The sequence below is a fragment of the Microtus oregoni genome, unplaced genomic scaffold (assembly GCF_018167655.1).
Source record: "Microtus oregoni isolate MIOR12 unplaced genomic scaffold, Mior012 000010F_ref0000083, whole genome shotgun sequence".
Taxonomy (NCBI): Eukaryota; Metazoa; Chordata; class Mammalia; order Rodentia; family Cricetidae; genus Microtus; species Microtus oregoni.
The window spans coordinates 44,333,906-44,360,683 of record NW_024543069.1 but is presented as its reverse complement, the minus strand read 5'-3'; the positions used below and the strand labels follow the sequence as shown (position 1 = coordinate 44,360,683).

General features: G+C 43.5%; 1 protein-coding gene across 13 annotated transcripts in view; it reads left to right on the top strand.

The window, feature by feature from the left end:
* Positions 1-26,778, top strand: part of Tnik (TRAF2 and NCK interacting kinase) — a 440,041-nt gene that overhangs the window by 387,843 nt on the left and 25,420 nt on the right. For 8 of the 13 annotated variants that reach the window (XM_041658945.1, XM_041658944.1, XM_041658949.1 and 5 more), the window contains 11 exons: positions 1,443-1,572; positions 9,283-9,447; positions 11,924-12,035; positions 12,245-12,331; positions 12,800-12,970; positions 14,124-14,267; positions 16,521-16,655; positions 21,883-21,983; positions 24,028-24,177; positions 25,841-26,000; positions 26,253-26,392. In XM_041658945.1, coding sequence (XP_041514879.1) covers positions 1,443-1,572; positions 9,283-9,447; positions 11,924-12,035; positions 12,245-12,331; positions 12,800-12,970; positions 14,124-14,267; positions 16,521-16,655; positions 21,883-21,983; positions 24,028-24,177; positions 25,841-26,000; positions 26,253-26,392 — 1,495 coding nt within the window. The remainder of the gene's footprint in view (positions 1-1,442; positions 1,573-9,282; positions 9,448-11,923; positions 12,036-12,244; positions 12,332-12,799; positions 12,971-14,123; positions 14,268-16,520; positions 16,656-21,882; positions 21,984-24,027; positions 24,178-25,840; positions 26,001-26,252; positions 26,393-26,778) is intronic. The other 5 variants (XM_041658954.1, XM_041658953.1, XM_041658951.1 and 2 more) reach the window with 1 other exon arrangement.

Genomic DNA, 26,778 nt, shown 5'->3' with positions numbered 1-26,778 from the left:
CCTACTATTTCATAAACTTCATACATATATATGCTATGTGTGATATAAATTTATATATGTGAGTATATTTTATCTATAATATAAATTTTAATGCTCTTCCTAGAAGCCACAGGTTATCAAATAATAAGTTCAGGTGCAGTGTACCTCCCTTCAAGCTGTTGATCAGAGACCCCTCCACACTCTCAAACCTTGCCACTGCTTTTGGTTCCTGCCAGAACTTGATGCTAAGAACATTTTGCTTAAAGATACCACACACTTTGATCACAGAACACGGATAAATCAAGGGGGTACTGACCTGGGTGTGTAAAACGATAAGATAAGCATGTGTTCTAATGAAGAAGGAGGAGGAAATGAAGATTGCAGGCTACAGACCTGAAAATCTCAGGGACCAAGGGTATGGTTCCAAAGTGCTTGCCTGCAAGCATGAGGACCTGGGTTTAATTCCCAAAACCCATGTAAGAATGCCAGGCGTGGTGGCATGTGCTTTAAATCCCACTTTGGACAGCAAGAGACAGGAGGATCCCTGAGGCTCACTGACCAGCCAGCCCATCCTAATTGATGAGTTCCAAAAGAGGCCACATCTCAAAGGAAGGACATGACTTTCTTTAGGATGAAACCCGACTCCAGCTCCCCCCACATGATATGTGAGTGTGTGTGTGTGTGTGTGTGTGTGTGTGTGTGTGTGTGTGTTAAAGAAAGGAATTGCAGATGGCAATAAGAACAGTGAAGGCTAAAGTGGGATTGGATGAGGGTCTTGAGATGGTGTTCTAGATCGTGTATCTGACTGGGCAGGGTGGTGCACGCCTTTAATCCCAGAAATTGGGAGACAGAGGCAGGTGGATCTCTGTGAGTTCGAGGCCAGCCTGGTCTACAGAGCGAGTTCCAGGACAGGATCCAAAGCTACACAGAGAAACCCTGTCCCAAAAAAAAAAAAAAAAGAAAGAAAAGAAAGGAAGGAAGGAAGGAAGGAAGGAAAAAAAAACCTAGATAAAGTATCTGTCTCTCAGAACAAAAATAGTGGAAAGAGAAGGAACCAACCAAGAGCCAACAGAGGAAGTAGCAAATGCAAAGGTATTCAGGATGCCATTGGTCACAGAAGGTCATGGGGCTGGGGAGTCAGTAGTGCCTCATAAGCCTGGGTGCTGATTGCATCAGTTTTTTTTTCCTTGGAGGCAGGAAACACTCACAGTCTGAGTTGAGAATAGGATACCATATAGGTCAAGATCCTGCAGAAATGGAAACCCCAATCTAGGTGTGTTAATATAGAATGTCCTTAAAGTCACTGCAATGACCACACAAATAATATCAATGGTAATGTTATATCATGTGCATTTGCTCCAATTAGATGTGCATCTGGACAGGAAATGGCATTTACATTTTATGTCACTCCATTGTAAAATGAGTTTACATCTTGCCGTGACTACCGTCTCTTCTCATCTCAGACCAACAGGAGCTCCGGGGAGCAACGAGCAGTACAACGTGGGAATGGTCGGGACACATGGACTGGAGACCTCACACGCGGACACCTTTGGCACCAGTATTTCCAGAGAAGGAACCTTGATGATCAGAGAGGTGAGCTGGTGTAACAGCCATCAAAAGGAAGCATGGCCCTTGCGTGTTTTTTCTATTCAAGCTTTTACATGAATCCTTATAGCACATATTGTAAGTGTGCTGGCTAGGGAAGGCCAGGAACCTGTGCTTCTAAGTGGCCTAGTGGTTTTACTGTCTGCCATCTTCTTTTCTGTGCCCTTCCAAGTTTCTGCAGAGTGATTTAATCCTTCAACAGCAGCTATGCAAATCAGAGTATAAAACCTGAGCCTGAGGACACCGAACTTCAAAGAACAGATGTTCCCAGTGCCAGGAACAGAAATGAAAGTCGTCTCTTGGTAGAGACGGTGGTTGTGTTAGCCTCTCCCATGTGGATTCTCTCTTATGCTTTCATATAAAATGCTCAGTAGTTCCTAAAGACTGTGCTATCTTTGTAGCTCATTAAATTAACATTTGAAAAAAAAAACAGCAGCTGGGACTGGAGAACACAGAAACCAGCTAAGAGGTGTGCCTTTGCCGTTTGTTTTCAGCTTTGAATGCATGGGTGTTGTGCCTGCATGTATGTGTGTGTAGCAGGTGCATGCATGGCTAATGTCTACAGAGGCCAGAAGAGGGCGCTCGATCCCCTTTGCCTGCGCTTGCAGGCAGTTGTGAGTTACTATGTGGATGCCGGGACTGGAAATCCCCATCCTCTGGAAGAGCAGCCAGCGTCTTAATGCTGAGCTGTCTCTCCAGCCCATCAAAAGGGGGTTGGTTTATTAAGTCTGGGAACATGATTTCATTCGATTGGAAGCACATTCCCTTTCACGTGTCCTTCCACTGTGTTCCCTGTGGTCACCTTGTTAACCTGAAGTGCCCCCAAGCAATCAGAACCATCTTCTCTTTCCATTGCATGCAATTTTGAGAAGAAAATAATGGGAAATATCACCACATGTTTCCCTGCATCTGCTTTGTCCTCTGGAGAACTTAATGAACAGGTTATGGAGATGGCTTGGTGGATAAAGTGATTGCCACACAAGTGTGAAGACAAAAATTTGGATGCCCAGAATATATACACACACACAGAGAGTCATGTAGGTGTGACAGCCACTTGAAATGTCAGCACTCGGGAGTCAGAAAGGGAACCCTTGGGCAGGCAGATTACTTAGAGTAGCCAGAATTGGCAGGGCCTGTGTCAAGGGAGAGACTCTGCCACAGCTACCAAAGAGGAGAGAAATCAAGAAAGGTACTCTGCATCAGTTTCAGACACACACACACACACACACACACCTTCATAAATAAAACCATATGTTTTAGAGGATGATTGACAACATGAAATGGACTACTTAGTAAATTTAGGCATTTGATAAATGTTAACTATTTTACTTCATTTTCACCAGCAACTCCAGTCTCCTCTCGCTTCTTATCACTTGCTCCTTCCTCTAAAGCACAAACAGACAACATGGTCATTCCCTCTCTCTGCAGATAGGAGAGGGCTAGGAAACTCCACTCAGAGACTTTGCTCTCCACATAGGCCAACGGCCTCCCGCTTTAGTGAGGAAGAAAGAAAGTATAGTTTCGAGATGAATAAGGCCTCTGAAGTAAAATTGGCAGTGCAGCTGTAACTAGTCGGCTAGATCGCACAGCAACTTGCTACGGTTTTATTTTATGCTGTGTCGAATCTTTCAAGTAGACTTTAAAGAATGCTTTCACGTATGCCCGCGATGAAGAATGGGTTTGGCTAGCAGCGCTGGCATTGTATGCTGCTGGTATATAAAGCTCTCAGCATCATGAAGGGTTATTTTAGTACAGAGACAGGCGGTTCCTATCAGAGTTTACAACACAAGAGAGTGTTCTAGCATGAGCCACTCTTTAGCTCCAAACAGAAACAGCCCAGTCCCTAACACGACTGAATCTTTGCGACAGTCAGTATCTCCAGGGAGACATTTAGAACCGCGTATTCACTTCTGCTGCTGACCACACCCAACAATTCCATGTCATTCAAAGCACCCAACATTTGATGACCACAGCCACCAGCACCTTCAAAATCGTGTGCACCTGCAGCTTGTGTGAAGCTGATCTGCTGAGGGGCCCTCAGACCATGAGTCCTCTCGGTTTCCAAATTCTACTTTGACGAAGTGTGGATTTTAGTGTTTTTTTATTGTATGTGCACATGTGTGTGCATATATGTTGAGACCAAGGAACTACCTTGGGGGGTTTTCCCCCAGTGCCATCACATCTTTCTTCATTGAAACAAGGTCTCTCACTGGCCTGGGGCTCACCAAAAAAGCTAAGCTGTCTGGCCAGCAAGCCCAGAGGCCACCTATCTCTGCCTCCCAAACTCTGGGATTATATTAGTCTTGAGGGTTAAACTCCAGTCTTTGGGCTTGCAAGACTAGCACCTTATCATCTAAGCCATCTCCTCAGGCTCTCTGCCCCAAAGTGTGGTGTCTAAAAAAAATCATATTAACCAAGATGAGAGAGAGAGAGAGAGAGAGAGAGAGAGAGAGAGCGAGCCCATGGGGAGGTGGTTCGTGTGATTATGGAGGACAAGAAATCTAATGGCTCCTGTACATGAGGCAGTATAGCTCCCAGTGTGAAGTGGGTAAAGATGAGATAAGATGTCCCAACTCACGCAGTGAGCAGAGACTGGGAGTAGGCACACCATGAGCTGTGGGAACAACTCGGTAAATCCAAAACATTTACCACACAAGTATGAGGACCTGAGTCTGAAACCCAGACCCCATGGCAAAGCAGAATTGACAGTGCATGGGTAATCGCAGTGCTTTTATGGTGAAATACGAGGCAGAGCCAGGAGAACCCCCGAGGCTTCTGTTCAGCTACCATGAACGACACAGCACTCACCAGCAAGAGACTACCTAACTAGGCTGGAAGGTGAGGACCAGCTCCCAAGGTGTCCTTTGACCTCTGTAGGCAGCTATGTACATTGGCTCATCTTTACAAATACACTCACATGTCACACATAACATTTATTTTTAACAACTTTTCTTCTTCTGCCTTTTATTCTATTATGGTTCCTTATGGTTCCTATTGACATAATTTGGGAATAATAATCTACCTATCAACTCTACCAATTCAAAGGTTCGTCTCCTTGATGCTTAGAAACAATGTGACAGACATACCCAGAAATAATGTTTAATCTGGGTACCTTGTGGCTCAGTTAAGTTCATGCATAAAATTAACCATCAAATAAGCCTTAGGATTAAAAAAAAAAACACTAAAAACGCATGTATTTAAAATATTAAATAAATTCAGGTTAAAGTAAAACAAACTTTCCAAGTTTAAATTTTATGTTATTATGCCACAATTTAGCTTATAGGGTACTGTAAGTTCACTTGCACAGGGTGACTCACTCAGTTCATTCTTGTGTGAGTAGACTTTATTGGCCAGCTTCCTGTGGTTCTGTCATGCATAAAGTGCCCCTGTGGTGCACACCCTTGCTACTGTCTTTCCCCTGTCTCACCTTACACTTCATAGAACCATTTTCTACTCTACTAGAGTAAGCCGCATCAGCTCTTACCAGCCATCTTGTCTACTGGGGCCTATCTCGTGGAAATGCTATCCTGCTTTTCCTCTTCCCATTCTATTCTGACTCGACTTTCCCTTCTGGAAGCCTTTCCTGGAACCCAGTGGACCTCTCTCTGTAGCACTTCCCTGAAGCTATCTTTGCCCTCTCCATTATCGGTCCAGCTGAATGAGAACACTAGCTAGTGCCACGCAGCTTCTTTTTCTGATAAATAAAAAAGAAAGAACACACTTTTACAGAGTTCAGGAGGACAGCGAGGGGAACTGAAGGTAGCACACAAAGAAAGAAGACATTCCCAAGCTATTTATATGCATATTCCAAGGAAGACACAGCTAGTGAGCTACCTGGGTAGGGGTGGAGCCTGAAGCTAAAAAGACACAAGGGCTTAGGCGGATACCTCTGCTGTAGGCATCTCCTGTTCGCACCTTTGCTTGTCTCCCCTCTTCCCCATTCTCTCTCCACAGAGCCGCTTTCTCCCCCTCCATATTCTTGTGTTCTCTTCTTTTCTCAGTCCATTACAAGATCCTCACCTTAGCCCAGGTTGTCTGCTGACCAAGATTGGCATTGGGAACTTGGTCCTTCTAGTTCCAGGTTTCCACCCCTGGTTCCATAACATATCAGAGTAGAGCTCTCGTGGTGCAGTAGTGAAAACCAGACCTGCTGGACTCCACCACCACACAGCCTAGGCTGAAAGCCTTGAGGAAAATTCATTGGCTCTCTTGCCCTGTACTTTTTCCATCCATAAGGTGGGGCTAATGAAAGCGTGCCCACCATGCTCCTATGAGGACTCAATGGCACACAGTGCAGAGTGTTTAACACAGTACCTGGCTTTTGCTGGAATACAGAGCATATTTATGCTCGTCCTTCTGGGAATGGTGAGGCTATCAAAACCAAAGAGGTTGAGATTCTCTTACTAAGGTTCAGTTCCTTTGTGTTCCCAGGGGAGCACAGCACACAGAAGGCGTTTCATGAGAGGATGCTGTTTGGCTGAACCAAGGAATGATAACTCACAAGTGGGTAGATTCAAGGGTCATTGCTCCAGGCTTTTCAATCTCTGAGAGACGTCCCTAGCTAGCCCTTCAAGTCTTTCTTTAATAACCGGTGTAACTTCATCAGTTTCAAGACCTGGGAGAAAATGCCACTGATAGAAGAGAAACTGAGAAATTATCAAGTGACAAGGTGTGATTTATGCTTTGGGGAAGTTGGGGGGAAATGTCAAAAGGCTTTTCAGCACCGAATGGAAGTTGGAAGGAGGGAAAAGCTGTTAAGCCAGCATAAAAAGCAAGGACACTAAGATGGATGAGAGTTGAACTCCCGAAATGTCGCTTAGAAGATGAAATGTTCATCTCTGACAATATGCACCCTTGTGGCTCCCAATGAACACTGTGACAAAATGAAATGAGAAAAGGACCCTCGCTGAGGCAGTTTGTAGTTCAGGAAAGAGATGACACCAAGCTTTCTGGTCATTTCTCAAGCTTCCTTATAGACGATCCACACTCCTTTGCAATCTTGGGAGTCTGTTCTCTCTCAGACACCCCAAAGAAGTGGCTGCTTGTGTTTGCTGACAGAAGCAAGTTCAGGCTAGAAAACGTACACTGCGCACTGTGCAGAGTCTGGAAAAGTCAAGCATGGTTGCTTTTTATTTTCCACTCTGACCAAGTGTCTGAGCAAAGTTGCTTAAGGAAAAAAGGTTTGTTTGGCTCAAGGTATGAGGGAATACAGTGTACCCCAGCAGGGAAGGCATAGCAGCAGGTGGCTTGTTACATGATGCCCACTGTCAGGAAACAGAGTAGGGGTGTTCATCAGGCGTTCTGAGTCTGGTCCTTCAGGACACGCTGAGGGTATGTTTTCCCTCCTCAGTCAAAGTTCTCTGGAAACACACTCCCAGACCCTCCCAGAGATGAGTTTCCTGGGTGACCCCAAATCTAGTCAGGTTGATGATGATACAAAACACTGAACCAGTGAAGTGGCCAAAGAAGTGGCATGCATTCTTGCCAATACCAACCCCAGAGGGTTGGGAACATATTTGCCATGTTCCCAGCTGTTCCGTGTTAAGCAAACCGTTTCGTATTTCGTAGGCGTTCAGCAGTGCTGAGCTAAGAGGTGTGGAAGGCAGAGAGACAGGGGTGTGTGAGAGGAGGGGTAAGAAAATCATTGCTGCAGTTTGCCCTGGGATTCTTAGTGAACTTGTTTGATACAAAATATGAAGTCAAGAACTATATACAATAAAGGGCGTAGTTAGTAATAGGGGCAACCTGCCAAGCAGGAGATACTCAGTGTTGTGTTTATATCTAGAACATATCAGGAACTCAGAAACCTCAATAGAAAAATAATTTGCAAATGGTCAAGTTGAAAGAAAAAACATGCATGAATGGCTACCGGACACACAAAAAGATATTCAAAATCATGGGTCATCAAGAGGATCGAAATCAAAATCAAAATAAAAATCAAAGACTAAATTAGGATGGCTGCTATCCAAAAAGCTGAGAGTAGCGTGCTCTAGCAAGGAAGTGGAGAGAGGGATCCTGTGTGTCCTTGGTGTGATGTCAACTAAAATAGAGCTGCCATGTGACCCAGCAGTCCCACCACTGGGGGCCATTCCCAAGGAAATGACATCAACATGTCAAGAGCTATCTGCATTCCTATCTTAACACACACCTTCCAGAAAGTGGAAACCACCTAAGTGTCCATCACCTTGGAAACTGACAAGGAAGCTGTGGTCTGTACACAAAACATGAAGCTGTTTAGCCATAAAGAAGAATGAAATGCTGTTATTTATGACATGATAGATGATGGTATTGGGATCATTATATAAATGGAAGTAGTATAACTTGATCTCTCTCATATCTGAAAACCAAAGCAATGATCTCATACAAGCTGAGAACAGAAAGGTCCACAAGAGACTGGGGGAGCAGAGAGTTAGGGACATGAAGAATGGTTGATCCGTGAGTGCTAAGTTACACTTAGGTAGGAGAAAGGGGGTTCCAAAGCTAGCCAATTGGATGTACTGGCTTTGGGGGTTTTCTTTTAATCCTCTGTGTTCCCTGGGTTTAGGGAGGAGACTGATCTCTGGAGGAGTGGTTTGAAAACATTTAAATCATGTGCTCCTATCAATAACAATTTTAGAGCATTTTCATAAACCTGTACAGAGTTCTGTTCCACCGCATCCGTATATGCTTATAAAACACCTTTAAAAGATTCTTTTTGTTTTTAATCCTGTGTACGTTTGTGGGTATGTGCCCATGGGTGCAGGTACCCAGAGAGTCAGATGACGTTGGATTCCCTCCACCTAGAGTTATAAACAATTGTGAGTCACCCAGAGTGGGTGCTGGGAACTGAACATGGGTCATTTGCAAGAGCAGGGTGCACTCTTAACCCCTGAGCCCTCTTTCCAGCCCCACATTATGAGTTATCTTGAAAGGATGCCATAAACAGTGCTTCAAGTCCCTGTCCAGCCGTGGTGACTCTCTCTCTCTCTCTCTCTCTCTCTCTCTCTCTCTCTCTCTCTCTCTTGCCTACATCACAAGGTACAGGAGTTGTTTGCTGAAAGAGTAGACACTAACAAAGAGGAGAACAGAAGTCTCTATTTTCAAATGATCTGCTAGGTCATTTCAGTGATTTGGGACCCCGGTCAGACCTGATTAATCACTGCTTTGACTTTATGAATGGCAAAGAACTCTGTGAGTTGAGTAAATAGCATCTCTGCATTTTCTTGAAATACAGGCTCTTTTATTGGGAGAGGATATTGGTATCATTTCGCTCCAATGCTTCTTTTCAGCCGGATTTGACAATTATTTCTATATAATCTGGCACTATGGTCTGTAAACTCAGTTATCTGGTGCTACTCAGACACATGCTCACACGCTACAGAAGAGAAACTTGGCAGATCTGGCCCTGACTTTGCCCTCTTTCTTGTGTCATCCCTCATACAGTAACATTAAGTCCTGAAAATTGGTCCAGTTACTAAATATTAACAATGTTTAATGTCTTTATTTTCTTAGACAAAGTAGAAATTTCAATGTTACCATCCTATACTCCCCAGTAAAGCAATCTGGAGTCCGTTGCATCTGTGGGGAGGTGTTGATCTTTGTACCATCTTATTTCCCAGTAGATCAGTTTGGAGCCTGTTGCATCTATGATTTGTGGAGTGATGTCATCCTTTGGTTTGTTCCCTCTGTCTAATGGCTTCTGTGTGTTGCACCCCTCAGACGGCTGAAGAGAAGAAGAGATCTGGGCACAGCGACAGTAATGGCTTCGCAGGTCACATCAACCTCCCAGACCTCGTGCAGCAGAGTCACTCCCCAGCCGGGACGCCCACCGAGGGCCTGGGTCGTGTCTCCACCCATTCCCAGGAGCTGGACTCTGGGGCTGAAGTAGGTGCCAGGCAGTAGCCATGAATGTTCTGTTCTCCTCCATGAGGTTCAGCGCATTGATGTCGTCAAGACTGTCACAACCTTGTCAGACTCTGGAGTGTGTTCATTTGGTTTCTGCTATAACAGCTTATACCAATACTCAGAGAAACCACATAGATACAGCTACAGAAAGTCCTTATGTATCTTCTGGACTGATTCCTGTGTTATGTGTTGAAACCTAGAGACGTTAAATGACTTGTCCAGGACACACAGCTAGTTACTACAGTGCTTCTGCCAGAACTTGGGGCCCCTGCATCACAAGCCAGCAGGAGAATCTATAGACTAGTGAGATTTCAAAGCCAACAGTTTGGGCTCATATTTCCATTAATTTAGTCAACCTAAGCTTGACTTGAATAAAGTATAGTTGAAATGGTTTATGGAATATAGGCCCCTACTGTTAAGTAAATGGACAAGAGATTGGTTCTTTCTCCAAGTTGCAGCAGGAAGATGAAATCAGACATCGTTCCTACGTGGAAGCAGTCCTAGGGGAGCCTGAGTGAGCACAGGTGGTTCTTAGCGCTGGATGAGTTCAAGGCTGTGTCATGTGTTTCCTGGCAGTCCTGTGACTCACACAGAAGGCCCTCAGTGTTCTTCTAGAGTGTGTTTGCTGTTGATTTTGACATTACCCACACACTGAATTTCTATGATTAACATGTTCTTAGCATGCCCCAAGGGCAAAAGCTCATGAGTATCTTCAAAAGCACAACATCCTGTTGCAACTTCAGGCAGTGCGGGCAGCCATTTTCACCTAAAGTCCTATTGGTACCAAGGAGGGCCCCATAGAACAGGCTCCTGCAGAATAAGACTTTGGTCCAAATGTTGCTGCTCTCCCAGCTCCAAGAGGAAATGTTCTTACCTGTTTCACCATCTCCTTTCTGGACTCCTAAAGATGAAAAAGAAAACATATTCAAAACACTGCCTCTGGTAAGGGCTGTGCTGTGAGGAGGGTGAAAGAAATTTGATTCTAAGGGGCAGAGGGAAAACCTTGAAGGGAATCAGACTGGATCTTTGTGAGTTAGGAAATCAAATTGGATATTTGCAAGTTGGTCCTTAGATAATTATGGCTTAGGAATGTTGATTTATTTTTAAATAAAAATCTGATGACAAAACTAAAATTGTATGCCTAAAATACAAATACACACAAGGGGTTCTTAGGATGTTGAATACGGGTGTTTGTGACATAAAGGAATGCATGCGGAGCTTGGGAGATGGCTCTGTTGGCAATGTGCCTGACTCACAAGCATGAAGACCTGATTCTGATCCCCAGAATGTATGTAAAGGTGGTGGTGGTGGCTGTACCCAGCACACAGGTGGGGAAAGGCAGAAACCGGCTCAGTTGGCCAGCCAATCAAGCCACATGGATGAGCTCTGAGCTCAGCCAAAGACTGTCCCAAAAAAAGGAGCTAGATAAGCAATCAAGGTCACCTGACAGGGACCTCTGACCCCCCCGCCCCCACATGTACACATGTGAACATCACACACACATACACCACACATACACATACACACACGCGCGCACACACACACACACAAAATGGGTACTGTAGAAGGAAAGATGAGAGCAAACAAAATAGGCAAATAGTTATACTCTTTTGACAAATTCAATTACATCATGACACCAAATGCTAATATTGAATATATTATTCCCTAATCTAGTTCTGACTTCATGCCTTCAGCCTAAGCCTTTAAGACTTAGTTAAAGTAAGCTCTCATATTACATACAAACCCAGTGGCTGCATGAAGTCCCCCACGTAAAGCATGTGGCCTAAGAATTTTCTTAAGTTACCAAGGGCTTAAAACATCAATCCCCGAATAAATTATCTCTGATTAAAGAATTTAAAGCTGTTAGAGCTGATTCAAGTCTGCAAGAATGGAAGGGTCCAAAGGCCTCCTTCTAAGGGGGAATCTCTTAGGCTGACTGTTGCTGTATCCAGGCTGACTGTCCTGGGAAGGAGTGTTGATGTGGCAACATGTTCCAGGATGAGCGTTGCTGTAGCAACGTCTCTTAGATTTTGCTTTTTTTCTTAAGACCATTTGGTCAATACATGATGAGTTTTGACTTACAAGTGGAGATAAATTGTCAGAGTAATGATCAATGACAGGAGCACAGATATTAAGGTGCCACCTGCTATCCAACTGTAATTTTCTTTCCGAAACACTTATGGTCTGATCACTAATGAAGCCCTGTGCGCGCACACACACGCACACACGCGCACGCACACGCACACACACACACACACACGTGCACACACACACACACACACACACAGTGTCTGGAGAGTAACTAGAACTGGGAGAAACTGGACAGAGGCCCACGCTTTGCCTAGAGAGGGAACAGACAGCAGAGGAGTCTGTAGTCAGTGTCTAGGCTGAACAGAGCAATTCCAGCTCCACCTGTTCCTGCTGCACTGACTTCTCCTTCTCGCTTTTTGATCAGTATGGCATGGGAAGCAGCACCAAAGCCTCCTTCACCCCCTTCGTGGACCCCAGAGTGTACCAGACATCTCCCACGGATGAAGATGAGGAAGATGACGAGTCCTCCGCTACTGGTAAGAGAGCTGGCCCTAGAGTTTTACAGATAGGTTTCCTTTCCTGTACAACCCAGGGACGAGACTCACCAACTCAGCTTACACCACTTATTGCTGATGCCCAGTCTCTGGATAAAAATACTTTAAAATGTATTACTTGGTGGAACTCCTGAAGCAAATTACTTTCTCCCCACAACCTGACTTTTTTTTTTTCTTTCTGTTTCTGGAAGAAACCCAGAGGTATCCCGGGATGCTAGGAAAAGCGACCCTGCAGCGATCTCCAAACACACCGCATATTTCTCAAAAACAGTTTCTGGGTATAATGCTATGCTCGAAGCAGTGTGGTACTGAACACTCTATACATGCGTGTTAAGCTGTGTTGAGTTCCAGGCGGGCACTTCCGTTGCAAATCTGGCTAACTAAGAGGATGGCCTTGCTTCTTTGCCTTCTGCAAGTAACTAATCATTGAAGTCAGCTTCTGTAGAATCTCAAGCAGGAAGTGTTCCTTGTTTGTAATTATAGGAATGGCATATTTGGCTCTATGAGATTAATATTAATTTTCTACACCATCCAAAGGAGTGTCTATAAGCAAGCCAGTTTTGCTAATGAATAAAATACTGCTTCTGTGAATAACATGCTTTATTTTATCCTACTAAAACAAGTATAAAATAGGTTCCTGGTTCTTGTGCCTTTACTGTAATAGGCCCCAAGCCAAGCCCTCCCTCCATACTTCCATCAGCTGTCTGCGAAGATGCTATTGACTTCTCTAATCCTTTCTCTCACAGCCCTCTTTACTAGTGAACTTCTTAGGCAAGAACAAGCTAAACTCAATGAAGCGAGGAAGATTTCCGTGGTAAATGTGAACCCAACGAACATTCGCCCTCACAGTGACACGCCTGAAATCAGAAAATACAAGAAACGCTTCAATTCCGAAATACTTTGTGCAGCTCTGTGGGGTACGTTGGTGGTTTGTTTGTTTGTTTCCACACTCATTAATCAAGTTATCTTAAAGTATTAAAAAAATAAAAAACTATGGCTTTTGTCTCCAGAAAGCACTAGGAGAATCATAGGTGTTAGGGCTGATGTGGGGCTGCCTCAGGAGTGAGCAAAAGTGTGTGTGTGTGTGCGCGCGCGTGTATGTGTGTAACTTGTACTCCAGATGGCATGTAGAGTGGTGAGCAAATATCAGCCACAGAACCAGCCTCCACTGAATACTCAATCACTGTGTGTCTAGCACTGTGCATGCCACCCCGCATCCTACCTCTGTGATCCCATATCGTATCCTGCTAGGTCTGTAAGGGCACCACATCCTTTTCACAGCTGAAAAACAAGCCCAGCGTATTTTAGGGACTTACCCAAGGCACTGAATCAACAGTAATTGGGCAAAACCCGAAAAGAGCAGCAGTGATGGGAACACTGCAGAGTGGAAATATCAGTATGAAGCTCTCATCGAGTAGATTGGAAGATGTGAGCTGGGTTCAAACTTAGCATAGGTGTGGGGACATTTTATCAAAGTCTTGGCCTATATTACTTAAATCATCATAAGAAAATCAGAATATGGTCTGGCTGACCCCATCTGCATTGCGAGGCTTAAACTGGGACATCATAATTTCCTAAGGTAGAGGTATCTGCCATGTGAGCAGGGATAAATATTGAAGCCTAGGAATTGTTCCACGAGAGACATAATGACTCTGCAGTAGGAAGATGAGATTTGGAGAACAAAAGAACTGCGTTTAACATAGTAGATAGGAATGTTTTCAGAACCTAGATATGCACCAAGAGATGATGGAGAGTCATGGCACAGCGAATCTTCCTTACACAGCTCTGCCTAAGGCTCCCCTTGGCAAGTATTCTCTGAGCTACGCACTCAGTGGATACCCTGTGGTGTATCGCTGCTTCTGCTTTAAAAAGTAAAATTATAATTCTGTTACTAGGGGAACAATTATGTGATTGGAGAGCCGGAGCTTCTGCCTCTACACTGTTACCACAGCACCTACTTGCTCATTTGTTTACGTAGGCATGAAGCAGTTTTCTCGACTTCATAGGGATCCAGGTAAAACTGGTTGAGGCCCTTAAAAACTCAGTCCTGTGGGCATCTTAAATTCACAGGTGTGAACCTTCTGGTGGGAACTGAAAATGGCCTGATGCTGTTGGACAGAAGTGGCCAAGGCAAAGTCTACAATCTGATCAACCGGAGGCGCTTCCAGCAGATGGACGTACTCGAAGGGCTGAATGTCCTGGTGACGATATCGGGTATGTTGCTAAGCTGACCTGACCCCCAGGGGTGCATCGTGGCCTCCGAAAACCACATGAGATGTGCCAGGCTGTAGCTGGGGAGATCACACATGCATCTTGTAATCCTGGAGGGTCTGGCCCCACCGGAAGCTTACCTGTATGTTAAACCTGAGGGAGGCAGACCCGACCACAGAAACTGTGTGTCTTGGCTTTTGCCGCCCTTACAACTCAGCAAGACTCTTATTGAGCTGTCTGCCCTGCAGTTCCTGTCATACTCTGAGATGAAGAATGCCAAAATGAAGGGTTCTGGGAGGGGAATTACCAAGCAGAAGCCTCTCTTTTCTCAAAATGTCTTCATCTAATCCACTGATAATTTGAGGACGGTTATACTACTGGGTAGCCAATTCTAGAGAGAAGATAGTGGACACATGCTCATTGGTACATTTTTACGACATCAATAGCTTTCTTAAGTGAAAAGACCCTGTTAGACAAGTAAGCCTCATTACTAACAAGTGAAAAGTACAACTGGAGTCTATGATTGTTGATAAGGTGTTTGATTCTTCCTGATGGTGGCTGAAAGGCTTGAACTAATTACCCTCCACTCTTTTTATTTCATCAGCTATGGAATCAACAGTACTACTTGTGTGTTAGAACCACCTAGAAGCTGTGAAAACCCAATCTGCCTCCCTAGACCAGGGTCAGAATCTCTGGAATAAGGTGTAGGCATTCAGTATTGATGGCTCTGACACTTCCCATCACACAACCTAGTATATGAGCTTTATTCTTCATCTTTATTATGCAAGGAAGACCACATAGGGCTTCTGGGTTCAACCTTAAAGACGAAAGCTAACTCTTCAGGTGTGCTTGTGGTTTATGTCTCTGGGCACATAATCCCCTCTTTGCTTTACAACTGTACTGAGTGTTTAGAATCTTGCCATTGCAAATAAAGATTAACCAAGTAAATTGTTCTTATACTATGATTTGAGCTGAGTTCTATGTGGCCTTTGTTTCTGGTTAATTGCTTTCGTTATTACTACACTCCCAAATCAAAACTGAAACCATGCATCTGTCTGTCATCTATCCAAAGTGGAAATGCTACCAGAAAATTCACGTTCAGGCTCCATTTTTCTGGTAATAACCAATCTTTGTCCTCAGTGTAGAACTATTACTTCTTATCATAGAGACAGAGGGAGAAAAGATAATAAAAATAAGAATGGGGATTCTTGAACTCTTGAGGTCCTATTAGCACTGGAAGACAGAGCACTGGTCAGCTCACTGGAGCTATCGTGAACACCGGGGCTCCGGGCTTCTGCTTACACAAACAGATGCCAGCTGTGTTTCCCACAGCCTCAGCCCCTTGGCTGTCCTCTGTCACATCAGGGTGGGATGCTCTAATGAACGCTCTTCTTCTAGCGCCTACTCCATCTGTAGGACATAAAACCTCTCTAAGGAAACAGGAAATATGGGAGAAATAAAACACATAAGCCTAAATTTCTCATTAATAAAGAGCCATAAAAATGTGTGTCTTCTCTGTGGTGGTCAAATAACCCAGTGGAATGGATTCATTCTGCTCCCCATAAATCTTCCATGCTATTGAGTTGTTTTATCATCCTGAGAATGTGCTGAATCTCTTTACCAAAGGGAACTTTGAACCTTCTCTTGAATTCCAAGTCCACATCTTTGTTTTCTTCTTCAGTGTTTTTATTTAATATTCCTTTTGGTGACCTTAACATAGTAGGTTTGTCCAATATCATCCTTTGAACTCAAATTGCTATGCTGAATTTGTTCCTCTTTCTTCTGTTAAATTCCTTTGTCTTACCAGTTAAATAAAAACTTTTACCAGGTGTCTTTGATGTGACAGAGGAGGCAGAAAGAGGGGAGAGAAAATTAGAGGAGATAAGACACACATAAGTAGACTAAAATGCCCATTTGTCAACATGCCTTCGTGAGATCAACTCCAGAAGGCTCTGGAACTCTGTTTATAGACTTAGAACTTACCATGCTCAGCAGACTTGGGAAGAGAGAGTAAGAGAAGCTTTCTAAAATAAGAAATTGTTTGAAGGTAAGAAGTTCAATTGGTGGGTTTTGACTCAAACAATAGGATAAGCTGTTACAAGTCTGGACAGGGGTAACAATGAGGAAGAGCAGGACACTGGCTATTCTGCCCTCACAGACACAGCAGCAGCAACAATATAGACAACAATGTAGGTGAGGGAAGAAGGAGGAAAGGCTACCACAGCGCTTGAATTTCAAACTCTGCTATTTCAACAGGAAAGAAGAATAAGCTGCGTGTTTACTATCTTTCATGGCTAAGAAACAGAATACTGCACAATGACCCGGAAGTGGAAAAGAAGCAGGGCTGGATCACAGTCGGGGACCTGGAAGGCTGTATCCATTACAAAGTTGGTAAGTCTCAGTTTGGCAGAATGAGCATCCCAAGTGTTGGGTTCAATGTTTTCAGTGTTTCCTATCTGCAGCTGATGCTGTGTGTCACCAGTTTAAAATGTAGCTGGACCCAAAGTGGACTTAAATTATTCCCCCAAAAGTCAGATTAATGAAACTCAGAGTATGCCTTTAGAAAAATAAAACTCCAGGCTTCAGTTTGAATATTTATAAGTGCTTCTCCCAAAGTGCCCTAAAATGACAATAAAAAATTAAAAAATGCAATAAGCCCCCAAGGTTGATCGGATCAAAGGAAGAGAAACCAGCAAATAAGAGACAGTCATAAAACTGGCCCAAAGTAGCTGTGTGACTGGGGTCAGACAGAGCAGAATGGGGTTGCGACATTCTCAATCTACAGTGAAGAAGATTATGAAAATTACTCATCCACACCACAGAACCCAGAAAGATCAAAAACCCAGGGAAAACCACGGGATAGAGGTGCGTAACAGAGTTGAAAATAAGGTTGCTGAACAGCAGTGGAGTTGAGAGTCTTAAGACCCCAGTACTTCCCCCGTCAGGCAGGCCACTGTCCTCAGCCCTGCAGCAAAAGGGAAGAGTTTACAAAGTCAGTGTGATGCTAAAAATACTTGTGAGGGTACACATGTACACCTACACCACACACACACACACACACACACCTTCCCCATAATGCTGGCAGTATGTTTATACTCCAAGAAAGAGTTTGAAAATTTAGTCTTTGGAAAAATTAAATACACAGATATTAACTTTAGAGTCCTGGGAGAAAATCTTCGTCCTTTCCTTCTCTAATGTAGCTGCTGACAGTTGATGAACCTACCTCAGCCAGAGACTAGGCAGGTGGATCTCACGTGCAGGAAGCAGTAACAAGCAGTAAGTAAAATCAGAAAAGGGAAAGGAAAAAGAAACTGTATTTTACAGAGATTTGGGGGGAAGTCTTTCTAAATAAAGAATAGGAGTGTTCTAAAGGTGGAGTAGAGTTGAGGAGGTTAATGAAAGAGGAAAAAATCTTAGCATGTAAATGATGTAAAGATGAGATGAAGACTTTACCTGTGAAGTAGAACTAAAGCAAATGGTGGGACCTGCACAGCTTTAGTGGTGACCTGACTGGGTGGCGGGGTGAAGACAGCAGACACTTATACAATCTGCCGCATGGTGACAGTGACGGAGAAGCACCAGCATCCAGAAAACCCAGAAGATTTCCCTTCTACGTCTCTTCTAAATATCAATCTAGGGAGTCAGATTTTTGTATAGAGCCCAGGGAGGAGGCAGAGCTGATGTTTACAGGTGAATGCGGAAGCAGACTTCTCTGTAGGCTCTGTGGGGAAGCAGTCTTGGGTGATAGCCATCCTAGGAGAGAAAGCCGTCAACATTCTCTGCACACGTTGCTATCAGAATGCACAAAGGGACCAGGGAAGGCTTTGCAATTTCCCCGAGCCTGACCTGAGGAAGGCTTTGCTATTCCCATGAGTCTAAGACATTGAGGTCTTAGACATGGCTGTGCCCGTGTGAACAGTACATATTCACTAAAGACTTCACCCTCTCCCTAGAGGGCCTAGAGAGAAGACTCGGGGGTTATGAACACTTACTGCTCTTCCAGAGGATGGAGTTGGGTTCCTAGTGCCTACATTTGGGAGCCAACAACCACCTGTAATTCCAGTTTCAGCGGATCTGACACCATTCTGGCCTCCACACGCATTGGCACATATGTGCACACACACCCACGTACGCACATATGCACACCACCACAACGACAATAAAAAGAAAATGAATCATTTCAAAAAGAGAATAAAAATAAGGAAATAAAAGTTGAACCTGAGGTTCAAAATATGAGCTTCAGTAAAAAGAGAGAAAATAGTTAAGGAGAGATGGAAGAGCAGAGGAAAGAAAGAGTAGATAGAGAACATCTCCTTGGAGACAGGCCTGGGCATCCCAGATCAAAATGGTCCTGAGAATTCAGTTTAGTTACTCAGAAAGAAAGCTCACAATAAGCTGTGCCAATATAGTATTTTAGTATACAAGAAATGAGAAAGTCCTTAAAATTCCTGGATTAAAAGAAAATTAATAAACAACAAATGTAAAATAGACCTGGAATCAGAGGTTCTTGGAGCTTTTCAGAAACAAAACTAGAACCCTTAGAAAACAGAACCAGCAAGACTTCAAACTTCCAAAGGCAAAATTATCTTTATCTAGAGGGTCACTTGGTGTAGTACTTGCCTTCAATGCACAAACCCTGAGTTCAATCCTAGCAATGGATGAACTAGGTGTAGCAATGCAATCCCAGCACATCGGAAGGGGAAGCAGGGAGATCAGGGGCTCACAGCTATCCTTGTCCTTACAATACACGAAACAGTCTCAAGCAATCATTTCGACCCACATTATAGCACATAAAATGCTAGAGTTAGACACCCCTCCCCCTCACAGAAGCAGATGGGAATGCAGACAGAAGCAGGGGCTCATTATTGGGAATTAGCTCTCAGAACTTTAGAAACTAAGAAGTCCCAACCCTGTTTCAGTTGGGAATCTGAAGACCTATGAAGGTCAATTGTGTGATTTCATTCAAGTTCAAATGCCTGGGGACCCAGAGAATTGACGGTGGGCTTCCAGGCAGAAACCCAGCAAACTCCAACCTATAGAAGAAGTGATAGTTCAACCTGAGTTTGGAGGCAGAAAGACACATATCTCTACGGAGGACAGAAGAAAGCCTCAGCCTTTGTGTTCGACTCAGACCTTCAGTTATTAGCTGGAGCACTCTGCTTTACCCAGGCTGCTAATTCAAATATTACTCTCATCAGAAAAAGACTTACAGAAATGCCTAGGATAATATTTGACCAAATGTTTGAACATGATACGGCCTAGTCAAATTAACATGTAAATGAAACATCATACTATCAAACTGTGCTTCAGTTTTAAGAGCAGAAGGAAGATGTTTGTAGGCATTCCATAACTCCAGAACATACCAGGCCAGGCACCATCTCTGGGAAAGTTGCAGGAGGATATGTCCCACTAAAATAAAAAAAATAAATAAGCCTTGGAGATTCAGGGAAAAGATAAAGTGCCCAGAACAAGGGCTAAGAACCCGTGACTGCTTTACCACAGGCTTGCAGAACAAGATGGTGTAGCATTCTGGAGGAGTGGCCCCAAGAGACAAGTGAATGCTTTGAGTTTGTCATGGCTGTTTGGCCATGCTGAAAGTCACCTCCTAGCAGAAGGTTCATGTCTGTGTAGATACACAGAAAGCAAAGAAGTTAAAAAATGAGGAAGGGCAAAAAAAAAGAAGGATGCCATCATGTTGTGCTACATGACATAGCTGTGATGGGAAATGATCCGAACTCTTCGGATGGCTTTAATCAGAGCTTTAAATGAGTGCATTCGGGTGGGAGGTGGGAAGCGGGGTTTGTGGAAGAGCCATGAGTCGGAGCTGTAAGGAAGAGGATCAGTCTTGAAGCTGATTCTTTTCATGCTGTGGATTCAGTAGACACTGTTCATATTTGGAGCTGAGACTAGCTATGTGGCTTTTGTGAATATTTGCCTATAAAACTTGTCAGTTGGAAATGGAGATGGAGAAGGAAGTTTCTGCAGGTTTGTGAAATATACGTGGTGTTTAAGGTTTGTTTTTAACTGAAGAAATTAGAACAAAGGTATGGAGTGGGGCTTAGACATGTTCCAAATGTGCCCACATGCAGACCCAGGAAAGCACTGCACAGGTTTGAAACTGTAACCTCTGGAGTTGTCCAGCCATGTGTCAAATGACTGACAACTGAAAGTGGAAACAGGACTAACGGGGGGATGCTGGGAAGGAACTCAGAAAATAAGTCAAGCTGTTTATAATATCCTATTTTGGGACCTTAGTATATTACCTTTTACAGCTAGAGAGGGCCCTGATCCAGGACAGTCTCCATTCCCCTTTCCTCCACATTCTTAGACACTAGGAAACAGTGACTAGGGACTAGAAGATCCAAGTGAGGATCTTTGTTTTGTAATCTTTATAATACAGAGGGCTTATTTATATGCACTTCTTTAGAAAAGATAAAGATGTGAGGAAGGGAAATACAGATGAGGTTCATCAACACCCGGTGCCTGTAAAATACCGCCCCACAGCCCCGCGCTGTCTGTGTGCTTCCCAGCAGCTAGTACAGCACAGCTAAGCAGAAAGCTGCTAAGCAGTTTTGCCATAGGAAGAAAGGATGTTGAACAGGCTCCGTCCTATTCCCAAACCAGACCACATGGGGGAGTACTTATTCCATAGCAATCCGTTGACGTTCAGGCTTCTCTGGTGTTTTGGTTTGGGAACCAGAATTATTTGGTCTTTTCTTGTCATATTCTGAAACTGCAATTTTCTCTGACCTAACCTGATTGTGTGACAAAGTATTAAATGCAGCCCACGTCATTCCCACCAGGCAGCAGGCAGCCTCCCATCCACACTTGAAGACTGTATGTTTCTTTACTGCAAAGTCATGCTTGTTTGCAGGAAAAAGCAGGCAATTCAAGTGTGGGAAAATTTAGAACTGCTGCTAAGCATGGCTCTGAAAAAGCTGTGGAATTTGCTTTAAGTAGATTTGACATTTATTAGCCCAAATACTTTAGTTATCAGGTTTCATTACACAAAGATTGTGTAATTAGGAAGTCATAAAACAAAAAGTGAAGATCTATAACATTCTGTTTTCAGAAATAATGAAAAGATTTGTCAAAGTACATAAAGCCCTTAAAAATAAACCACTGACAGAACCCAAGGCTCCTATTATTTCACCTGTCATTAGTAATAAAACAATTGTTTCATTTAATCATTAGAATTCAAATGTGAATAATAAGCAAATAAGATGATAAGCTTATGTTTTGATGAGTTTGTTAATTGTTATAGCATCTTGCTATAACTATATTAACGTAAACATACAAGATGTGAAATCTAACATAAGAAGACGGCTAGGTCCTTATCAAAGTGAATATCCACATCTAAACTTAAATTGTCCCATCCTTTGCTATAAACCAAAAAACTTGTAACATTGTGTCAACCCGGTACACTACAAGAAGTTAAGTTTGTGTGTAAAAAAAAAAATGTCAACCTGTTCTGAGGACAGCACCCTCCAGTGTGAAGACATGTGGAAGGCGTGTGACAGGCGTGTGACAGGCGTGGCTTTACTCAGGTCTTCATTTTTGATGCAAAAATTCTTGGATAGATTGATGTCATGTCTAAACTCTTACTCTTCCATTTCAGTTAAATATGAGAGGATCAAGTTCTTGGTGATTGCCTTAAAGAATGCAGTGGAGATATATGCTTGGGCTCCTAAGCCTTATCACAAGTTCATGGCGTTTAAGGTAAGCACAGACGTTGCTTGTTTAATTCAGCTTCTGTCAGAATTCTATTTTCCACATAAGCCAGTATCAGTTTTATTACATAGAGAAAAACTTACTTTAAAAACAATTCCTGAATTCATGATTTCAAAGGACTTAAATATTAGAAATTCTATACAGTTCATCCTATTAAGACCTGTGACTGTCCTCCCCCACTGGAGGTCTAGGAACTGTTGACTTCAAGAGTAATTTAGCTTGGAACAGTTACCAAGAAAAGTACCAAACACGACATTACACAACCATCTCTGCCGTGGAGCCCCTGAAAGCCAAGTACCGTCAGGTGTTTGCCTGAAAACGCAGACCTGTGGCAATCCTGTGTCCCCAGATCTTCTAAGCATCCCTGACATTTCCGAATAAACTAGGACTCAGTTATTCTTTGTCCATTCCTATTGCTTGAGGACATCTCTGAACGGAACACTGAAGGAGTCACTCAGGGAGAAGACCTCATTCCTCTGCACTTCCATGTTGCTTGTCCTAGCATTTGCTTGCCTTGTCTTGGTCTGCACTCATCACAGATTGGGTGGGTCCTCGTGAGGTTTAGCGAGAATGGGATGTTAATATGCTTTGTCCCATTGGCCCCAGAATATAAAAGATGAGCGCCAGAAGAACCATTACTTCCAAAGGCACTGATGTGTTCAGAACCACATAGCTTAGCCATATCCAATGTGAATTTATCTCCCATTCTCTCTATATATTTCTCACTGATCCTCATTCTCCCTACCTTCATGGCTGTAATTGGCTTTTGGGGTTTTATTTATTCTTTCTTGTCACCCATTGTATGTAAAAACCAAGTATGCCCCAGGATTTTGTAAGTACTCTCAGAGAATGAACCGCTCCACTCCCGTCTTATTCTTTTAGTTCAAATGCCCATGTGTGATTTGCTCAGGATGACAGATTCTTCAGCAGGAATGGGATTTCCTCCATAGGCCCACTTTGCTGCAAAAGAATTTTGTATTGTATTATATTCATAATACCAATGAAATACTTACTCCCAAAGCTAATATGGTGCTACTTTGCTGCCAAAATCTCTCTTCAGAAATGCTTTTCACACAAGATTCCCTTCCCATTGTGATTCTGAAGTCACAGCCCTCAAGGTCCTGGCCACAGCCTGTGAAAGAACAAAGCACTCCCTTTGGCAGATCAAACCCAACCTAGAAGAGGAAGCACAGAGGCCAGGACTTGAATAGGAAAGACTGGTAGAGAATAGCTGTGGAACCTTCCCTAGAGCAAGGCAAAAGGCGTTAATTCCTGGGCCGAGAGAATGGCAGTAACAGATGGGGAGGGAGCAATGTTGATGGCACCTGAGGTTTCTCGGATCATCCCCTTGAGCTCAATATTGGATAAAAGTACAGAATCGGGACACAGGAAGAGAGACTGGAACTCTTCACAGCTATGAACTCTGACAAACTTGGCTTGAGCTCTCCTCTTTGGCTTTCCAGTTAAATCCTTGACGACAGGCCAAGCCATGGGTGTTGCAATGCATCTTCCACATCCCCCCTTCTTAGCCCCCAGACGTGACTCTCAGAATACAGCATGAAGTTTAGAGAAACTGAGAGTCACAACAGGGAAATCATAACCATACACTAATCTCCAACAGCTTTAACACAGTGACGCGCCCAGACTGGTCTCGAAGGTAACAACCATAGATGAACCTGGGTACCACCTAGGAAAGAGGGTGTCATAGAGATAGATCACTGCACACTGTACACTCTCTAGAGGACAATGCGAAGCAGTATCCAGTCACCAAGCTTTTAACACACATGTCACTATCAAAATTGACAGTTTAAACAGTTTTTACTATGCAAGATAAGAAAGGGAAAGAGGGGAAAAATAGACAATACAGATTTTCTCCTGGAGTCAGACATGAGTAGACCTGAGCCTGAAAGAGATGCTTTCCTAGAGTTTCAATGGAAAACACTCACTTCCTTTTGACAGTGGTCAAGTGAAACCCTTAGGAATAAGACAGCCTCTTTTAATGGCGTGGATACTAATGAGGTGATTTTTAAAGTCTTTTGCAGATCTTCAGCATAAGCCTCTGCTTGTTGACCTCACAGTGGAAGAAGGTCAAAGGTTAAAGGTCATTTTTGGCTCACACACTGGTTTCCATGTAATTGATGTTGATTCTGGAAACTCCTATGATATCTACATACCATCCCACGTAAGTTTCAGGAATCGGACTGTCTCCTGCACCTGCAGGACAGCTTGCATGGCAGATTGGGTTGGGCCTATATTTCAATTGAAATCATGATAATCTCTAAAAGTTGTGAATTTGGGGTATCAGCAGACAGATGTTTTTAAAGATTCTATTACTCCCTCAAGCTAAGTAGCACAAAAATTGCATTATTTTGAGATTATCATCTTGTTTCTTTGGATTTCAAGGTGAAATGCCTATGTTATACAATAGTTGAGTTCCCATTTTCAGGTTTTGATTCTATGCAAGAGAAAGACAATGACTAGATACTAAGTTCTTGGGGGAGGGGAATCACTTTTCTGCTATTTCCAGTTTTTTCCATCAGCCTGAGGGTTTGTGGAGTGGTGGAGCAAACACACTAGCATCCACCCCCGTTCTAGTACATCTGAACCTGGCTATAGCGGACCCTCAGCTCCCCCAGCTGTAAGATGGGACTCCAAGTACCTATTCTGTAAGGTTATCTTCATTATCATTAAATTGGCTCAGGACCCAACGTACTCAAGTTTCTTTTATTAGCAATATGATATTCAGATCACTTTGCTGACACACGGTCTAAAACATTCCCTTTAAGGGAAATGCATGGATGGACCTATACGCGCCCGTGTGGTATAAGCTCTGTTTCATCCAAGGCTAACAAACTCTCAGGATAGTCTGGGGCTGGTCTCCAGCTGGTTGGCATTTTGAGAATTTAAAGAAACCCGGTCCTTGCGCATGTGTTTTGATGCATTTGCACAAATGCAATTGTTGTAGTACTTGCACGTGTTCTGATGCATTTACACACATGCACTTGCCACAGTCCTTGCACATGTGTTTGGATGCATTTACACACATGCAGTTGTCACCCAATGTTGCATTTTATAGCTTTTTACTTACATGTCTACATCAATGCTAAGACTTGGTCACTGCTGTGATTGTCTTCAAGCCCCCAAAGCCCTGTCTGTCAATCACATGTTGGAATACTATGAGACTCTGAGCCAGGAGTAGAAGTATCACCTCCCTTCCCATAGAGCCAAGCAATCTATGCTTATTTCAGAAGTGTGACCAGTAGTAGGCTAATTCTACCTTTTATCCCAAAGAAATCACTAATTTGGGTCATTCTGGTATTAGAGCTCTCGGGTGACTATTCTGGGCCCTGTACGCATGTGCTCATTGTAGGCACCTGACATTCTTGCCTCCTGTGGAAGCAGTTGTTCTTGCGGGAATCCATGAAGCTCAGAGTCAGGGAGATGTGCACAGAGCCTGCCTCCGTCTACCGCCAGATACTCGAGTAGCTTTGATCAAGTCACACAACCCTGAGATGCAGTTCCCTCATCTGCAACAAAGTTTTCCAACGGTGCCTTCGTCTGTAGCCTAGAAATGATGTATACCGGTGGTCCGCAGGTTAGCACATCAGTACTCACTCCACACACGCCGTGTTTCTGTTCTCAGAACCGGTAAGACGGATTCCAGATGAAGTAGCTGTATGTGTAGACACAGGCACATTTGACCAGAGATGTGATTACATTAAAGTAGATGTCAATCTCTAGAGTGAAACGTGACATAAAATTTCATTTGCAACTCCTAAAGATAAAAGGCAAGAGGTTTTCTGGATTTTAAGTCAGATAAATCTTGGGCTTTCTTCGTCCCCCAGATTCAGGGCAACATCACTCCTCACGCCATCGTCATCTTGCCCAAAACGGATGGAATGGAAATGCTGGTCTGCTACGAGGACGAGGGGGTGTATGTGAACACCTACGGCCGGATCACAAAGGATGTGGTGCTCCAGTGGGGAGAAATGCCCACCTCTGTGGGTAGGTTGACCATTCCTTATCTCCTTCAGCAGTTACACCCCCCCAATGAAATGAGAGTCAAGAAGTGTGAAACAACCATTTGAGTCCACACCAAAAAGAAAAAAAAAAAATCTGTTACTAACACTGTAAGACTTGCTTTGTCTGTTTGACCTCAAGTCCTTTGTCCTTTGTTTGTGCTTAAGATGTGAACAGATGCTGTGAGTGTTGCCCATCTAATGTTTTTAATGCAGTTTTGGAAATTCCTTTTGACAGCCTACATTCATTCCAATCAGATAATGGGCTGGGGCGAGAAAGCTATTGAGATCCGGTCAGTGGAAACAGGACATTTGGATGGAGTGTTTATGCATAAGCGAGCTCAAAGGTTAAAGTTTCTATGTGAAAGAAATGATAAGGTAAATCCGTTTCAACTTTGCTTTAGTGTTTGCCTTTTAAGAGACCTCCAGGTACCTGTGAAACCTTCATTTTCCTTGATGTTGCAGAGTCACAACTGTATTAAGGGGTCAATAGGGTATCTTGAGATGGTGCTGCCTGACTTGATTCATGTGAACATTCAGAATCTATAACTCATGCATCCAAACCAATATAAAACATCTAAACTTTCCTTGTAAACAAACTCTTAGTACCTGTTGTGGCCTGTGGGCCTCTGTTAATTAACAACCATTGCAGACTCTCCTGTGCACTTAGAGCAGCTGGCCCATCATTCACCATCTCACAGTGGGTCAGCCTCATGCTTTACCTTTAGGCCTTTCATAGAGACATTGTTGGGACTTAGCTTTCA